Source organism: Perna viridis, chromosome 13 (assembly GCF_037379345.1).
Source record: "Perna viridis isolate PV_CMFRI_1.1 ecotype Kerala chromosome 13, ASM3737934v1, whole genome shotgun sequence".
NCBI classification, from domain to species: Eukaryota; Metazoa; Mollusca; class Bivalvia; order Mytilida; family Mytilidae; genus Perna; species Perna viridis.
In genome coordinates, this window is record NC_142457.1 from 12,945,775 (window position 1) to 12,962,216 (window position 16,442).

General features: G+C 31.7%; 1 protein-coding gene across 4 annotated transcripts; it reads left to right on the forward strand.

The window, feature by feature from the left end:
* The first annotated feature begins 16 nt into the window (after positions 1-16).
* LOC148599631 (tubulin polyglutamylase complex subunit 1-like) lies at positions 17-15,538 on the forward strand. 4 transcript variants are annotated; one of them, XM_088558625.1, is made up of 11 exons: positions 22-183; positions 1,101-1,191; positions 2,647-2,777; positions 5,014-5,046; positions 5,790-5,853; positions 7,187-7,302; positions 8,860-8,995; positions 9,889-9,946; positions 10,338-10,421; positions 12,872-12,913; positions 15,402-15,538. In XM_088558625.1, exons 1-11 carry the CDS (start codon positions 117-119, stop codon positions 15,417-15,419), a joined length of 840 nt encoding a protein of 279 aa, XP_088414751.1. In that variant the 5' UTR covers positions 22-116; the 3' UTR covers positions 15,420-15,538. The 4 variants fall into 4 exon arrangements, with proteins under 4 accessions (XP_088414752.1, XP_088414751.1, XP_088414754.1 ...); XM_088558626.1 differs by lacking the exons at positions 12,872-12,913; positions 15,402-15,538 and adding an exon at positions 13,587-15,395 and having other exon boundaries at positions 17-183; XM_088558628.1 differs by lacking the exon at positions 12,872-12,913 and having other exon boundaries at positions 29-183.
* The last annotated feature ends 904 nt before the right edge of the window (positions 15,539-16,442 follow it).

The following is a 16,442-nucleotide window of genomic DNA, read 5'->3' on the forward strand; positions in this document are numbered from 1 at the left end:
ATATATGAAGTGCGTTGATTCATATTTAAATCTGCATTTGCTGGAAGAAAAACAGGAGATGTGATTTCCCGAATATTGTGCAAGCATACCACTGAATCGGATCAGTTTGTTTACAAATGGCTGACAAGAGGAAACCGAATTCTGCAGATGACAGACCACAAGAATCGGACAGACAGTTTCTTGGTAAACCAATTACCAATTAGAAAGCAACAACCAAATTCGATCATTGTATATTGCGAGTTATGGGCCTCTGAATTGCATGTTACAAAATAGTCAGTTCTACAACAGTACTATAGCTCTTGATCTTTTTTTATTGATTTTGCGATCTAACGTTAAGAAAATACAAAAAAAAAAGTTAGAGCTACGTTTTGCAGATACAACAGTACCAACTGGCACTGTCAGAGCTAAAGAATTATTTTGTTTTTGTGCAGCCAAACAGAATTGGCTACATGTGTTTATCTTGCCCTCCATTTTCTTTTGTGTCACTGGGAAATCAGAGCACATGTTATCTACTGTGACAGCCAACCATTGGCAAATCCCAAGACGATCACAAATTTCCTCCACTTAACTTAGTCTTAAAACTTTTCAGGCTAGATCCTTACTTGTGACCACCTTCTACACAAGTCAATGTCTCACACACCAAAAGTATGGTACCCTGTGCAACTTGGTCTCCATGATCTCTATCAAACCCCTGATACATACATGTTATCCTGTTACTGTAGAGTTGCTTGCAGTGCCATTAATTTATTGTGAAAAGTCATTCTGAGCTACATGTACACATGTAACCAACATGTAGCTGATAAAAGCATATAAACAGTTCACATATTTTGTACCAATATTTTGTGTACTTATTTTAAATGCTACATGTATATATATTGCAATTTAACTGTGATTATAACTAATTCTTGTTAGATAATAAAGACAGTTGTACATGTAAAATAGTGCTCTGGAAACCTTTCTCAGAAATTTATTTTTTGACTGTTAGATGAAAGTCACATACCTTTTATATCACTGCCTTAGGGTTGGAGAAAATTATACAATGGTAAATACATTGTAGCACATCTTCTTAATTTTGTTATTGTTTTCATGTTAAATTTTAGACAGAAGTAATGTGGGTAACATGATGAGAGATGTCCTTGGGAAAATAATAGCCAACAGACCAGAAGATCCTATAGCATTTCTTGCAGAATAGTAAGTTAAATATTTAGTAGTGCATAACAATGTACATGTATATTGTAATTAAAAAATATCATGATGCAAACATGAACCACAGATAACAGAATTGTGATTTGATGTATTAAGTACATGTATATCGATATGAGACAAGTGAAACCTAAGGTACTTCTGAAGAACCATAAGTCTATAGGTACCCCAACCCCAATCACAAAGCGTGTAGTCTGTTCAAACTTTAGTCCAGCATTTCACTTGTGACCTCACAAGTGATGTAAATTCACCTGTTGGAAACCTTATTTCTCGCACACACGATACCTAAACTCTCACCAAACACACGATAAACGGTTCTAATGTGCGTTTAAATGAATGATCCTATCGTGAGTTTAAATGAACACTCCTATCATGCGTTTAAACGCAAGATAAACGAACACTCTCAGAGTTGACAGTTGAATCGAGGAAATACAAATGTAATCAAAGTACAAAAATGATAAACGAACACTGGTATCGTGTATTTATACAAATGCTCCCAGCATACGTTTAAGATAGTAGACCTGGGATGCCCCCAAAATTTTCCCATAATTCAATTTTCTTTAAATTTGTACATGATATTACACTAACTGTGGTGCATCATTTGTCAATTTTTTGAGAAAATTCACCATGAAGATTTTGAACAGTGAAGACTAAAATATTGCTATTTTTTACTACTGAATCTGATATTTTAGGATCATTTTGACAATATGTTTAAATAAATAACTGAATATTAAGTCAATGACACATTAAAAGGATGAATATATCTGATTTAATATCGAATTTCATTCTTTCCATTTTGTAGAAGAGATACTAGGCTCTTAATTTACCAAAATAAGAAAAAAGGGGGGTAATTTTCGGCTATTGGCTTATATAAAAACCTCTATTTCGCAAAATATTTAAAATTCAATTTTCATACAAAACTGATATTATATGGACTATTCATATGCAAATCAATTGACAAATTTTCAAAAAAGTTCACCATGTAGTTTTTTTTTTTATGTTTTAATGTTAGTATTGATAATTAATCATTATGGCAACAATCATGATAATAATAAGGTTATCAAGTATCAAATTATCCGATACTTACCCTACCGGTGCACCTGGTCCATGCTCCCAGTTTTTAGTGGAGTACGAGTTGCTCATTTGTTTTTTTTACTTACTATGTATTATTTTAGTCACTTTAAATGTTCTTTTTTGTGTATGTCTGTTTTCCATGTTTGGTCTTTGTCCCTGGATTGCTTTAGTTTGATTTCCACTAGAACCTTGGTGCCCTTGATTACTCTTGCAAAACATGCCTGTATAGAAGAAAATGGAAATAAGGAATTAGTTAAATAGCCAGCAACTTTACTGTAAAAAAATAATGTATGTATCACTTATTGTAAATACTTATGTTTTTTTTTTATGGAGATACAATGATGCTTAGACTTTTTTTTGTGTTTCTAGCTTTGATTCTTTAGAAGAACAGACTAGTTTAGTTGCCAGAGCTCGCCAATTAATCATTATGACACACCATAGTAGACCTGTGTTTGAGATCAATGTTCGAATGGCATATGAAACCTTACAAAAATCAAAATGTAAGTTTATTTCAAGATGTATTTGTTAAACATCATTTTGATGAAACATACCCCTATCCTCTCTCAAAAAATCTGAAAACTTAAAATTGTAATAGGCCTTCAGTAACATGTCCTCAATCTTAATAATTATTAAAACAAGATTAAACTGAAACTTTAGGGTCTAGGACATAAGCCCCCGCCCCCTTCCAAACTAAAGCCCCCAGACAAAAGCCCTCTGGATAAAAGCCCCCCCCCCCCAGACGAAAGCCCCCCATCTTATTACAAGCTTAATGTTAATGTAAAACAATACATTAATTTTTGTTCTTTTCACTTCTATCAAAAATGAGAACAAAAAAATTAAATAGTTTCAATTAATTACTTCCTGATTGACTTCAATTTCAAACTAATTGAAATTTGTTATCATAGTTGAATAAACAATTATGAACATCATGAAAAGGTCAAAGGCCAAAATACATTATAACTAATCCATTATACCATTCATCTAAACTTTAAAACTTGATTAAAATCAAATTTCAAAACAAAATAAATATTTAAATTTTACAGTTACAGTATTTATATATTTTTATATCCGTCCATGTAGTATAAGTTGTAAAGAAATTAAATTTCAGATTTTACACTTTCTGTATTAATAGAAATATTATTCATAATTGATAAAATAATTTCTGATGGGGGGCTTTTGGCCTGGGGGGAGGGGCTTTTATCCAGGGGGTGGGTTGGGGGCTTTTGTCTGGGGAGCTTTTCTCCTGATCCCGAAACTTTTGTACCAGTAAGTAATTATTAGTGAATTGTGTCTTTGGCTAAATATGCCTTCTTCCTGTTCAATTCCTAATGTGCAATGTCTAATTAATAAGTAAACTTAAAATTCGTTATTCCTTTGTATGAATATTTTGTTTTAGGGTTATTGCCGTTGATGATATTCAGTGATAGTATAATACATGTATATTTACATTTAAAAGTATACTAACAATGACATGTTGATATTTTGACATTTCTATCCATTGCTATGTCATATTACATGTAATTGTGTTTGATAATTTTTTGTTCAGGGTTTTATGAAAGCTTGAGTAATTTCAAGACTTTTGTATTTAAGTTCATGACATTTGTATTTTATTTAAGTTATCTGTTCCCCATTTTATGAAGTTGATGTTTTGGGTTTTTTGTTTCAAATATATATATTTAATCATTTATTGATTTGTGATTTATATGTTCAGTACTTGGTAGCATATGTTTAAGCCATTCAATGAAATGTTATTGTAATTTGAGACAAGAAAAATACAGGTAAGACAAATGCCAAAATTGAATGTTGAGGGAAAGAATATCATGAGTAAAACAGATTAAAAAAGAAGTAATTATTAAAGATTATCTCCTTTTTTTAGCTAAAATTGCTTTACTTTCAATTCTCTTACAATTATAAATTTGTAAGTTTTAGAAATTATGTACTAATGCCTGGAGCATTCTTTTCCCCATGACAAAAAGGGCAATGCTTGTTCCCATTTTAATACTATTTTAAAATAAAAAAATGTCATTTTCTGCTGGTACATGTAAAGCATTGTTGGGTATTTGCTCTAGTTCTTTGGTTTCAATGCTAAATTTGTATTTATAAGTTTTGATGAAATCTTAAGTAGCACTCCAGCTAAGAATCATACAAAATGTGATTCTTGGGTAAAAAGCCTACATATTTTAATTTTTGATATTTTGTTTGAATCGACATAGTAAACAGAAATTAACATTCAGTTTTTCATATGACCCGTGTTCTTAGGAGATAAAAATTAAATATAATGCACTTTAAATTTCAAAATTAAGGGAGATAACTCTGTAAATGACACCCAAATACAATAGAATCTTGGATTTCAATGTTGATTATCTCCTAAGAGCAGGCAGATTTGAATGAATAATCAAACATTTCATAGTATAAACCCATAAAACAAATTAATTTCAAAAATATGTAGCCTTTTTTGGTGTGTATCACATTTTTCAGATTTTGCATGATCCTTACAAAGACAGTTACTTAAAATATGGTTTTCTGTTACATTAGTTTGGTAGGTTTCTAGGGTTTGAAGCTAAAAAAGTATGAATTTACCCATAAGCAAGAGATTAAAAGCTCTCAGTAAGCACTGCAGTATTTTATGAAAATATAAAGTCATGTGGATTGGCTTAAGGTAGCATTTGACGACAGGATGACCCTGAATTTTGAACCCTGCCCCTGGTATTGATATTATTGATTGTTTCATTTGAGGTCCTACAAAACCATCAGAACTACTTTCTGGTTGTAAGTTATATGTACATGTATATTGTATACACAATATATTTATAAATATAAAATATATGTACATGTATGCATGTGTTTCACAGTTCAATGTCAGTCCTGCTTAACTAACTATTAAACAAATAAAAAAGCATTGTCACTATGGCACATTGCTTCAGACTTATAGTAAATGTGTTGTAAGAGAAGTTATATCACTCTTTTAATATTGTGGACCTCACTTACTGTAGAAGCAGAAGAAAATGTTAACTTGAATAGCTTATACATTGTATTTTATGAAATTCATTCAAGTCCACATTGTATACAGATAATTGCTAAACATGACACTTACATGTACCTAGCTTTTGAGATTGTATCTTAACATCTGTATTCAAGGTCAGCTACATGTGATTTTTCATTTTTATTCTCTCCCTAGCACTTCATGCACTTTTAGTGCTTTTATCGTTTTCAAATGCCATTTTATTGCCTAACCAATTAAACGAAAAACAATAAATCTCCTTCCTCCACCCAAATTCTTCTTGGATTTTTAATTAAAAAGCCCAGAGAATTAACAAATTACCATTGATTGTCCAAATAGTTATTTTACAGTCTTTGTTAATTTTGCTCATGGATTACACAAATAATGTTGAAATAAGTTTTTTTATCTTTTAATTCACAGATACATGTAGCACTAAGGATTAATAAAAATGCACATTGAAATTATCTTATATACTTGTAGAATAATTTGTATGAATGTTTATTATAATTAGGTGCAAAGAAGTTGTATGGTGTCAATGGCTCTGTATACAATGAACTAATGAGAGCCTTGTGTAGGTAAGATACATGTACATGTAGTTAAAATATAGCTTAATAAATCTTTTTTTTTTTCATATTTATACCTCCTGCTTTGTGGGAGATACATAGTGATCATTGTGTCTGTCCATACATTTGTCAGTCAGTCTGTCCCCTGTCCTAATTCTCAACTCCTCTGAAACAGCTGAATGGAATTTGATGAAACTTTTTACAGATTCTCTACTAAATAATGCCATTGTGCATCTCCTTTTTTTGTTTTTCCGTCTGAATGTTTAACTTTTGGGGTATCCTATATGGTTTCTGAGAGGAAAGTGGGGGGTATCAACAAGTGAGCTTTGCTAGTTGTTCTAGTTATCTCATGTAAGCACAAATATAACAATATCTTATCAGAATTGTGAACTTTAAAAAAAAGCAAGAAAGCTAACAGTGTTTTAGACATATTACATCTAAGTCAGAATCATGAAATATTAATTTTCATGTATATATTTTTAGTTTCATTCGAAATATCTAAAGCACAATTATGAGGTTGGTTTAAGCAATATTACAATGTATATAGCTGAGTAACCACCATGACTTCAACACATAAAGTTAACAAAAATTACCAGTTCACCGATGTTTTTCAGTCATTTTGATTTTCTATGCCATTATATTGACTGTGTTAAAACTCTCAATATTCAAGCTTAACTGTCATAAGGTATTATGCTTATTAAATGTGAAATAAGTATTAAGATAATAAGAGTAAAAAGGGAACTAAGACTCTAGTGGAAACCAAAAGAATGTTATCCAGGGACAAAGATTAGACATGGAAAACAGACAAACACAATTAAGAACATAAAACAACCAAAACAATACGTACTTAGCAGCAGAAGTAAATGGGCAATGTTGACTCCACTAACAACTGGGCGAATGCATCATCATCAGAATTGCTTAAAATTTAGTCTTGGGTTAAAACAAAAGAGGAAAAGAAAACTATTCTAAATTAACTAAAAGAATAACCCTTTCTCTTTAACTTCAGTTTTAAAGACTGTGTCAGCTTGGTATTTAGTTAAAGATGATAGCAATGGGATGTATCGTAAAGTTTTCATTAGGAAGGACATTATCAAAATTAATTGTTAAGTAGATAGGTGCAAAATATTTTTATCCAACTTTACAAATAAATTGATTCCACTCACACTATGCACAACAAATCTATGCTAGTTTTATGGATAGGATTTAAGACCATTATCTTAGGTAGTAACAAACATGACAAAATTCATAAAACATGGTAAAAAAATTATGGTTTACAATGTATCATGACATGGAGATTGCAGGTATTTAAGACACTATTAAACTTGTTCTATATTATGTATTTCAGAGATTTCCCAACAATAGTAATGACCAAACTTCTGAGGAAGATAGAATGTTTAGATCATGAAGCCATACCTTATGATGTATTTAAATCTGGTGTATTCACATGTTGTGTTCTTGAAGGTATGTATGTATGTAGTCCTCTTAAATACTGAACTTTCCACTCTCCATTTTGACCCATGATTTTTTTTAGGGATGAACAATGTGTACAAATATGAGCAGTGAGTGACTACACAGTAAGAAAAGGCAATTTCACTTTTAAGGAATAAAAAAGAAACTGTAAAATACTAGAGTGACTTACCCACCATCAAGGCCAGTCAATAGGTCCAGATTTCAGAGTTTCTGGATCTGCTCTTGCATCATTTTCAACAAACTGATTTCAACTGTTTAGCCTACAATGTATTTTACTACACTGGTAGTGATCTAGACCCCCCCTTTTTGATGGGAAGATTCATTAATTTTGTGCAAATGTGGGTAAAAATGAGCATATGATAGCCTGAAACCTGTTCCCACTTTTATGAATTATTGGATTGAAAACCTCCCCCTTTCAAAAAATTCCTGTTTGTGTCCCTGTTACAGTATACATTTATTCATTTAGTCACTGACCATAATGGCATTGCTAGTATATTGGTATTGTTTTTTAGAGGTATTAAGTTAACCTACAAACCCTCTGTAAGCTGACCTTCCAGGTACTAGTTAGAGTACATATGTACTTGTTACACTCATTAAACTATGACAATATGGCTGAAAAAGACAATGTAACCTTTAAGGCAGTTCAGTTGTTTTCAACCGTTAAAATAGCAGTATGAGATTTATGTGTTTTGTCATTGATAGAACCTGTACATGTATTACTATTAACATATTTGAACTGTTATGTACATGTACCCTAATTTACACCACCATTGTAATCAATTTTCTTTACATGCTACCTGAAACCTGCAGAGTACTGGTCAAGGAGTAGTTCTCACCCAGTACCAAGTAATTCTCACCAATTGATTTTTCTTACATTCCTGTGAAACAATGACATACCTAAAATTTAAGTAGCACTCCAGCCAAGAATCATGCAAAATGTGATTCATGGTTGGAAATTCTATATATTTTTATTTTTGATATTTTGTTTAAAATGTCATAGTAAAGAGAAAGTAATATGTGGCTTTTGATATAACCCTTCTGAGGTAAAAAATATATGGAATGCACTGTAGAATTCAATATTAAGGGATGTAACTCTGTAAATCACACTACAAAACAGTAGAAACTGTTGGATTTTCTTCATGGATTGTCTTCTAAGATCAGACAGATTGAAATGAATAACTAAACAGACTTAATAACAAAATAACTAAACTAAACATTTCATCATATAGACTTATGAAATGACTTAAAGACAAAAATTAAAAATATGTAGCCTTTTTTTGAGGTGCATCACATTTAAAAGAATTTGCATGATTCTTACAAAGACTGCTACTTAAGAAAACAATGTTTAACAGGCTGCTGAATTTTGCTCTCAAAAATGTGCTGTTATACAATCATTTTCATTGAGGAATAAAATTCTGGTGAGCAGATTGGCAAGAATTGTTTCTGCCTTGAAAACAGTGAGATCTACTCTCGGATCAGTACGTGTAAAGTAACTCTTTAGCAAGTCTGGGAAGTTTGATAAAACTTACTGTTATCTTCTCTTTACAGACTACCTGAAACTTGTAGAATATTTGTTCAATTCGTTAGACTTTACAAAGTCTGGGAAATGTGACAAAGCTCTATGTGAAGCTGTGATAGAACAACTCAAGTCATCCTTAGCCAGTAATAAAACAGATGCACGCAAGTAAGTCAATATTGCTAAGGATCTTAGAATTAGGCAGGCAAGTAAGTTAAATATATACAGTGGTTAGGACCTGAATTTTAGGCAGGCAAAGTATAACTAGCCATATTAAAAAAATTCATTGAAGAATTGAATATTTCATTTTTGATGTTTCATTGGGGTGTAAAAGTGTTGACCAATAGCACAGTTTCAATGAAGCACGCTATCATAAAAAATGAAACATTCAATTCTTAATCACACTTCATATGTTTCTCTTATTTTATCTCAATAATATATTAGACATGCATAGAAAATAGGCACAGTGATCAATAAGTAGCTTGTTTAGTTGTGGGGGTGTCCTGTAAAAATATTTTGAAGATGGGTTTCTTCTACTCATGAAATATCAAGTATAAAGATGATTATCCAATGAAATTAGCATATTTTAGTGATAAGTACATAGAGATGATAAGAAACTGCAGTATGTATGTAGATACAAGTAACAATAAAATAACAAAACACTAACTAATCCAAGCATTTCATCATATCCCAGATTCAGGAGTCTGTTACACAGATAAATATGGCCTTCAAGGAAATCAGAGTAGTTAGTGATTACACTAGCGTAAATGAAATTATTAGGATTAAAATCTTAAAATTAATATTTCTTTTAATAAATGTGTTGAAAAAGAAATCAGAAACCAATTCTGTATGTCCCAGTAGTGATTGAAGAAGCAAAAAAAATGAGGTATACCTTGCCACAATGGAGGACCAAATTATTCAATAAATTGAAAATCAATGTCTTATTAAAATGATACATATCTGAACTTCTAGAAAATAATATATTTATGAGACTTACCCCATTTCTGCTTTTTACTTGTTTGCATCCCCTACTAAAATAACTTTTGTTTTCCTCTTCATAGGATTGTTGAAGCAGGTTACAATTTAGGACCAGATGGACTGTTTTATGCATTAGATAAGGTAATCAGATCTTTGAAGTTTAATTCCATACCCTGCCACATGAAGTGGTGAAGTGTTTTGTGATACCATCGAAAAAGTTGGGTGTCTGTCCTTCCCCCTACGGATTCCCGATGTTAACTTGAGAATGGATTAATGAATTTTTTTTTAGCTTTGCCGAGTGTTTTGTACTATAAAATATAGGTGAAGGAACTCTTTGCATTTATTTTTAGAATTTTTATTCATATATTCTGGTTTTCTTAAATTTATTTTCAATGTATTTCTATCCTCTGTGAAGGAAAACTTTTTTCAAGTTGTTAATTGATTGTCAAATTGTACATGAAAACTAGCTTGCTTTGCAGGTAGCATTTTGAACTTTTGCACTGGTAGATAAAGAATAATTTTGATTTTTCAGGCCATGAAGAAAGACACTCACATTTCCACAGCATTAACATTAGATATGTTTACAGCAGAATGCTGTGAAGCTTTTATTGTAAAGGTAATTTTGTTTCCAATTTTTTCATGATATCTGCATGGTGTGTGCTATTATTGACTCATTGATATATAATAGTGACATTTTGTCTTGGTTTTGGTAAAAAAATATGGAAATTCAGGGGAGATAATTGTAATATTTTCTGATTAGAATTTCTGCTTGTAGACTATGAAGAATTTTTATGTATCAGTAGAGAGTTGAAATTCCAATTTAGTTTCTTAACATTTTGTTTTTTTTGATATTTCTCAGGGTTTTTTTTATTTTGTTCAATTTAGGGATGCCAATTTCTAGCATGTTATAAGATTTGATTTATCAATTAGGCCAAATATAGTGATTTCTTATTTCTCATTATATTTCCTTGTCCTTTTTTAATAGCCTTAAAATCAAAATGAAAAGCAAAAAAGCACCTCTTTTAATCATTATGTCTTGTCGTGAACAATGTAAAAAGATTCTTCACAATCAAGTACTTCTCTGTTTAAGAATAAGGCAACATGTGTATAAGGTGTGGCACATGAAAAAAAATGCAGAGATTTCATGACATCATCCAAGCATTTATACCTCATGACCTCCTGAAACAACCATCAAAGTGTGTGTAAAATTTGCTGTTTTAAGAAATTGATTAGTCAAATTTAGTTTAAATGCACTATGGAAAAATGGCAGGAAAATTTTCCAGCACTTTTTCCTTATGTAAGCAGTCAAAAAATGTCTATGTCATAGATGCTTCAGGGCAAATTTAAACAGCTTTTTGGTTGGTTTCTAGATGTATTGAATATATTTTAGGCAATGAAGACCAAACTGAGATTGTGATGTGCCACCTTTTGCCCGATTCTTACACAGAATTGTACTTATTTCTTTGTACTGGTTCTATTTGTTACAAAATAAGACCTACGTTTTTTTTTTGAAAGGGAGGGGATTATATGTGTTATGTTTTTGGAAGGAAGTATATGGGTTATGTTTTTGGAGGGGAAGGGAGTATATGGGTTATGTTTTTTGGGAGGGAGGGGAGTATATGGGTTATGTTTTTTGGAAGGAAGGGGAGTATATGAGTTATGTTCTTTGCAGGGGAAGGGAGTATATGGGTTATGTTTTTGGGTTATGTTATTGGAGGGGAGGGGAGTATATGGGTTATGTTTTTTGGGAGAGGAGGGAAGTATATGGTTTTTGTTTTTACACATTTTAAGTAATCCAACAACAGAATGAAAAGTGAATGAGATAATGATATAAAATGGAACAAAAGTTTATTATAGGATTGCACAGCTATTTTCGGTCAGTCATGCTTGTATGAACGGATCTCTCCACTCCCAAACCATACATGAAAGGCCGAAGGTAATGTTTGGGAGTGGAGAGATCCATTCATACATGCATGAGTGACCGAAAATATCTGTTCAATCCTTTTAATTCTATCTGACAGTCAAAGTTACCCTCTGAGAGCCTCAGCCGGTTATACTGATACACTGTGTTTATGTTAACGCTTCAATACACATGCATTCCCTTGCACACATATTTACACATAATGGTCTTCACGAGAGTGAAGGCGGCATTGACGAAGTGATAGTTGGCATTGAAAAGTACGAGATGTAAACAATTCAACAGGAAAATGATTATTAAGGAAATAGAATAAGAAAGAACAACACGGTTTTTTCAAGGGTTCAGTCAGACTCCATTATAAGTTTCTTTTCCTAAGCTGAAAATTACTCTCTGTCAACAAACTTGACCAGTAAACTAATGTGCATGTAATAAACTATTCTTACTGCTATATTATGCTGTTTAGTTCGTTGCCACCCTCTTTCAAACTACACAGCCGCCATATTGGTTTCCAGTTGACTGGCTTTCATGCATGCACATGTATGAACGATCTGTCTAAGTTCATGCATGTATGAACTTTGTAGAAATGACGTTCTCGACCAATCAAAAACGGCTATATGCATGAAGAATCTTATGATTAGAATTGTTAAATAGATAGCAGTGTTTTATTAAATGTTCCCAGTGTGATAAATTTCAATAATTCACACTGTAAAATAAATTTGGTAATTTCACTCTCAGATTTTTTCCTGCCAAAACCTCACAACTTTAATATCAATCGGTGATTCACAAGAGTTGAAACTTATGTTGAAAATAGCAACGAATAATGGAGGAAATCTATATAATAAATAGGATAGTCAATTGGTTATCGTGAATAACCAAAATATGACCACACATGCCACGAACAAGTTCTGAACACTCATTAAATCTAGCGTCCTTTGGCACTCATGATAATATTTTGTATATTCACTCCTTCCAATAAATTATCCTATTAATCTTTACTTTAGACAAAGTCAGGATTATTCAGATAAATAAGGACTTATATTTGCATAATGTAATTGAAAGGGGATGTTTAAGTCCAGATTCTTCAGAGGTAAGACAGGTGTTACTTTCAATAAATACTGATATTTGCATAAAACATGTATAATTGAAAGGTGAAGAACTTAAAGAAACAAAGGTCAACACTGCCCTTTCAGGTATCTGAGAATATCCAAATATTGTATATTTGTATTTTTATTATAATTTGGTATTTAGATGTGTACACTGAAAAAAAGTGCAACATATGTGTTTTAATTGTCTAAATAATACGTTAACTCAGTACTGCTTTCAGTATTTCTTTCTTTTAAGACATTGATAAGCAATGTATTTGGACTTACCAAACTAATAGAATTTAGGTTTGGAGAGTGGCATTACTTTTACCCAATTTATGAAAAAAAAATGTGTAAATGCGTTGTTCCAAAAGTTGTGCAAATGGAAGACATAATTATGTCAGGCAAAATGTGCATAAAAAAATTGTTATTCACACCCCCTCTCTCTCAACCACTGTAATTAGCAGGATGGTATGAAGTTTCAGAGTTATTGACATAAACACTTCTGTTTCATTTCTTAATATGACTAACAATTCTAGATTTGTGAAATATTATCTAGAAACATTATTTTTTAATAAAATTTTTCCATTTGTTACTTTGTGTTTGTAAAGGTTTGATAAAAATATGTTGCATTTTTTCTGTGAAGAAAAACTAACATTTTTTTCATTATTATTATATAATTTGTTAGAATGATAATTTATTGTGCTTTTTAACAGCTTTTAGAATATTCTTTTATTCATACTTTAAACTTGTAACTTTCTCATATTTATTTTATGAATAGATGAAGCAATATATCAGGCTGCCTAATGTCCAGCATAGGTTTCCTTAGCATCAGTCTTTATAAAAATCAGACAGGAAGTGATTCATGCATGTCAAAAACCCATTAAATTTACTTAAACATGTATTTGTTGTTCAGAAACAGTTATAAATCACATAATCAGTTATAGTTTTTCATTTGGATGTTGCGCTTTTGAGATAAAATTTATATCGATTGTACGTGGAACTAGCACTTGGCAGGAGTTATCTTTCTTGATTTGGTTTGATTTGGTTGATTTTATTGGGAGATTAAAGTTTAGTTTTCTCAAAAGTACCCAAAAAAAAATCTAAATACAAAAAGGGCTGTTGTCACATGGAAATATAGCATATGTAGACCAAAAAGGCATGGTTTGTTCCATGGTTTTTCTACACCATGAATCACCTCTACCATAGGCAGTGCCTGAATTTTATATGGACTAGTACTTAAAGGTTCTTTGTTATACTTCAATGGACAATAATTTAGAGAATATGTAGAGGATCATATCAATATACCGGTATATTCTAATGGAGTGAAATTTACTAGGTAAGGATGACAGGGGATATGATTAGGAATTTTTATTTATTTTTTTATTTTATGAAAATGGAGTTAAAATGACAAATTATAACTATGTTTGTTTTCAACATCTTTTTGATTAAAAATGTGTGAAATTTAAGGAAAAGAGTGTTGTTTTTTCAAATGTTTTAGGTCATAAACGACTTTTGTAATAGATGTTACTGATGTGATTCATATAGGAAATTCAAAAGATACATGTACTCCATTAAAATATAATTGTTATAAAGGATACTCAAAGGGAATGTGGTCTCATAATCCCCATCATTGTTCTATATACTCTTTGTCTATAACTTAGAGATAATAGAACACTTACAGGGAGTATGAGCCCAAATGTAAAGATCCTGCATTACATATAATGTATACATTTTCTAAATCATATGCTAAAAAACTTTTCTGAACATGAATACAATTGTTTTATACATATACCATAAAATACAGAAACAGGTCAAAGTTTATTATGGTGTAGATCTAATCATGAGTTAGGCCTTTTTTTAAATATAGGAACTTAAATTTCAAATACAAGTTACACTGGTTGTGAATGGAGATACTAAGAAGACAGAAAGAATACAGATTGCTTTTGAAGTGAAGTTAATGGGATTTTGTTTTTAATTTTGATTTCTATTTGGTAATGGGCGTAACGATGTGTGCATGAAGTGTTTTTTTTTTAAATTAATTTTTTTTTTTAAATCATGAGCCAAAAAAAAATATTCAGTTCTTACAGATATTGGATTTGGTAGTCAAAGTGGTAACTGGCATACATGTGTGTTTGATATGCCTGCCTTTTGAAAATAACTATTCATAAGTCGATTGGATATTTCAGCATCTTAAAATCATAATAATTTATAAATTTAGATTACTTTATGATGGTACACCTTTGTAGTAGGGTTAATCACTATACATGAGAAAGAAAATTCTCTTGCTCAAATTTGGAATAATTTTATCTCGCCCCCCCCCCCCCCCAGTATAAAAATGGCTGGTGCATAACTTTGGCGATTTTAATTTTGATTTTTTATTAGGTTATGATTATAAATGTTCAAAATATTTTGCCAATTTTAAAAAGTGTAACAATTTACAATTGGCTAAGAACTACTTTGTGAATTTTTTAGGCCATACCATATTATACTTTATTTCATAATTGTGGTTCTGTAAACCATGAAATCCTAGAAAGGTTATGACTAACTAATGGACATTTTGATTGGTATCTGATTCTTTCCATTGTATTTTCAGGTGAAGAAGGTTCGATGACCATTCCAACTGTGATACATATAGCCATCATCATTTATTTATTGTCTCCAAAGCTATTCAGACTTTCATTGTATTGTTTTGTTCTGATTTTGTATGTGAAATACATCACTTTTCATGTATATGTGGTAGTTGTTCATTGAATCCATTGCGCTACAGAAATTGAAGGTTTATAGGACATGTTTGTTTTTGCTTAAGTTGTGAGAAACGGTGTTATATGCCTTTAAGAATTGGGGGCTAATTTTGAAGGTTTACTCCCTTCACTCCCTTCCCCTAAACCACCCCCTCCTACCCTCCTGGCCAACGTTTCCCAACACCTTTCATTTTACTCCGTTATATATATTGTTCCCAACCATAATCCCTGTTTCCCTGTATTTTTCTCCTCCAGTTCCCCCCACCATCGTTCCCCGCCTCTTCACCCACGTTCCCCACCCCTTCACCCATAGATTTCCACCCCTGAACCCCTCTGTGACCGTCCCCTGTCCACCCTTCCTATACAGGACACAAGACAAAGAGTTTTTAAGACTGGTCAATAGGTCCATTTAAACTGTGTTGTGGTATTTCTCTACCTTAAAGCCTATGTGGGTTACTGAGAAGGATGCAGACCCCAAGTCCCCATTTCTGCCACAGTGACTGTATAATAACCATAACATTGCACTTGGAATCCAATTTAAGGAGGTAGACCTAGGGTAAGGGACACAACTCTTAAAAATCATTGGAACATTTGTACTCAGCATTTACATCAATCTTATGTAAGCATCTAATTAACTTGGATTCATTTTATTCTTCTTCCAATGAAAGCTGGAGAGGCTTTGGTGAAATTGAATATGATACAAACATATCACTGATTCCATGAGTTATGTCCCTTACCCTAGGTTTACCTCCTTAAACCACAAGGTAATATCATGAAAATTCACTTGTGACTGAGAGCACAGAGCTGTCTATATGTCATTTTTACAGCAATAAGTCATGTATTTGCATTTGTGACAAATGACAAATTATTGACAACCCCATATAATACAAACT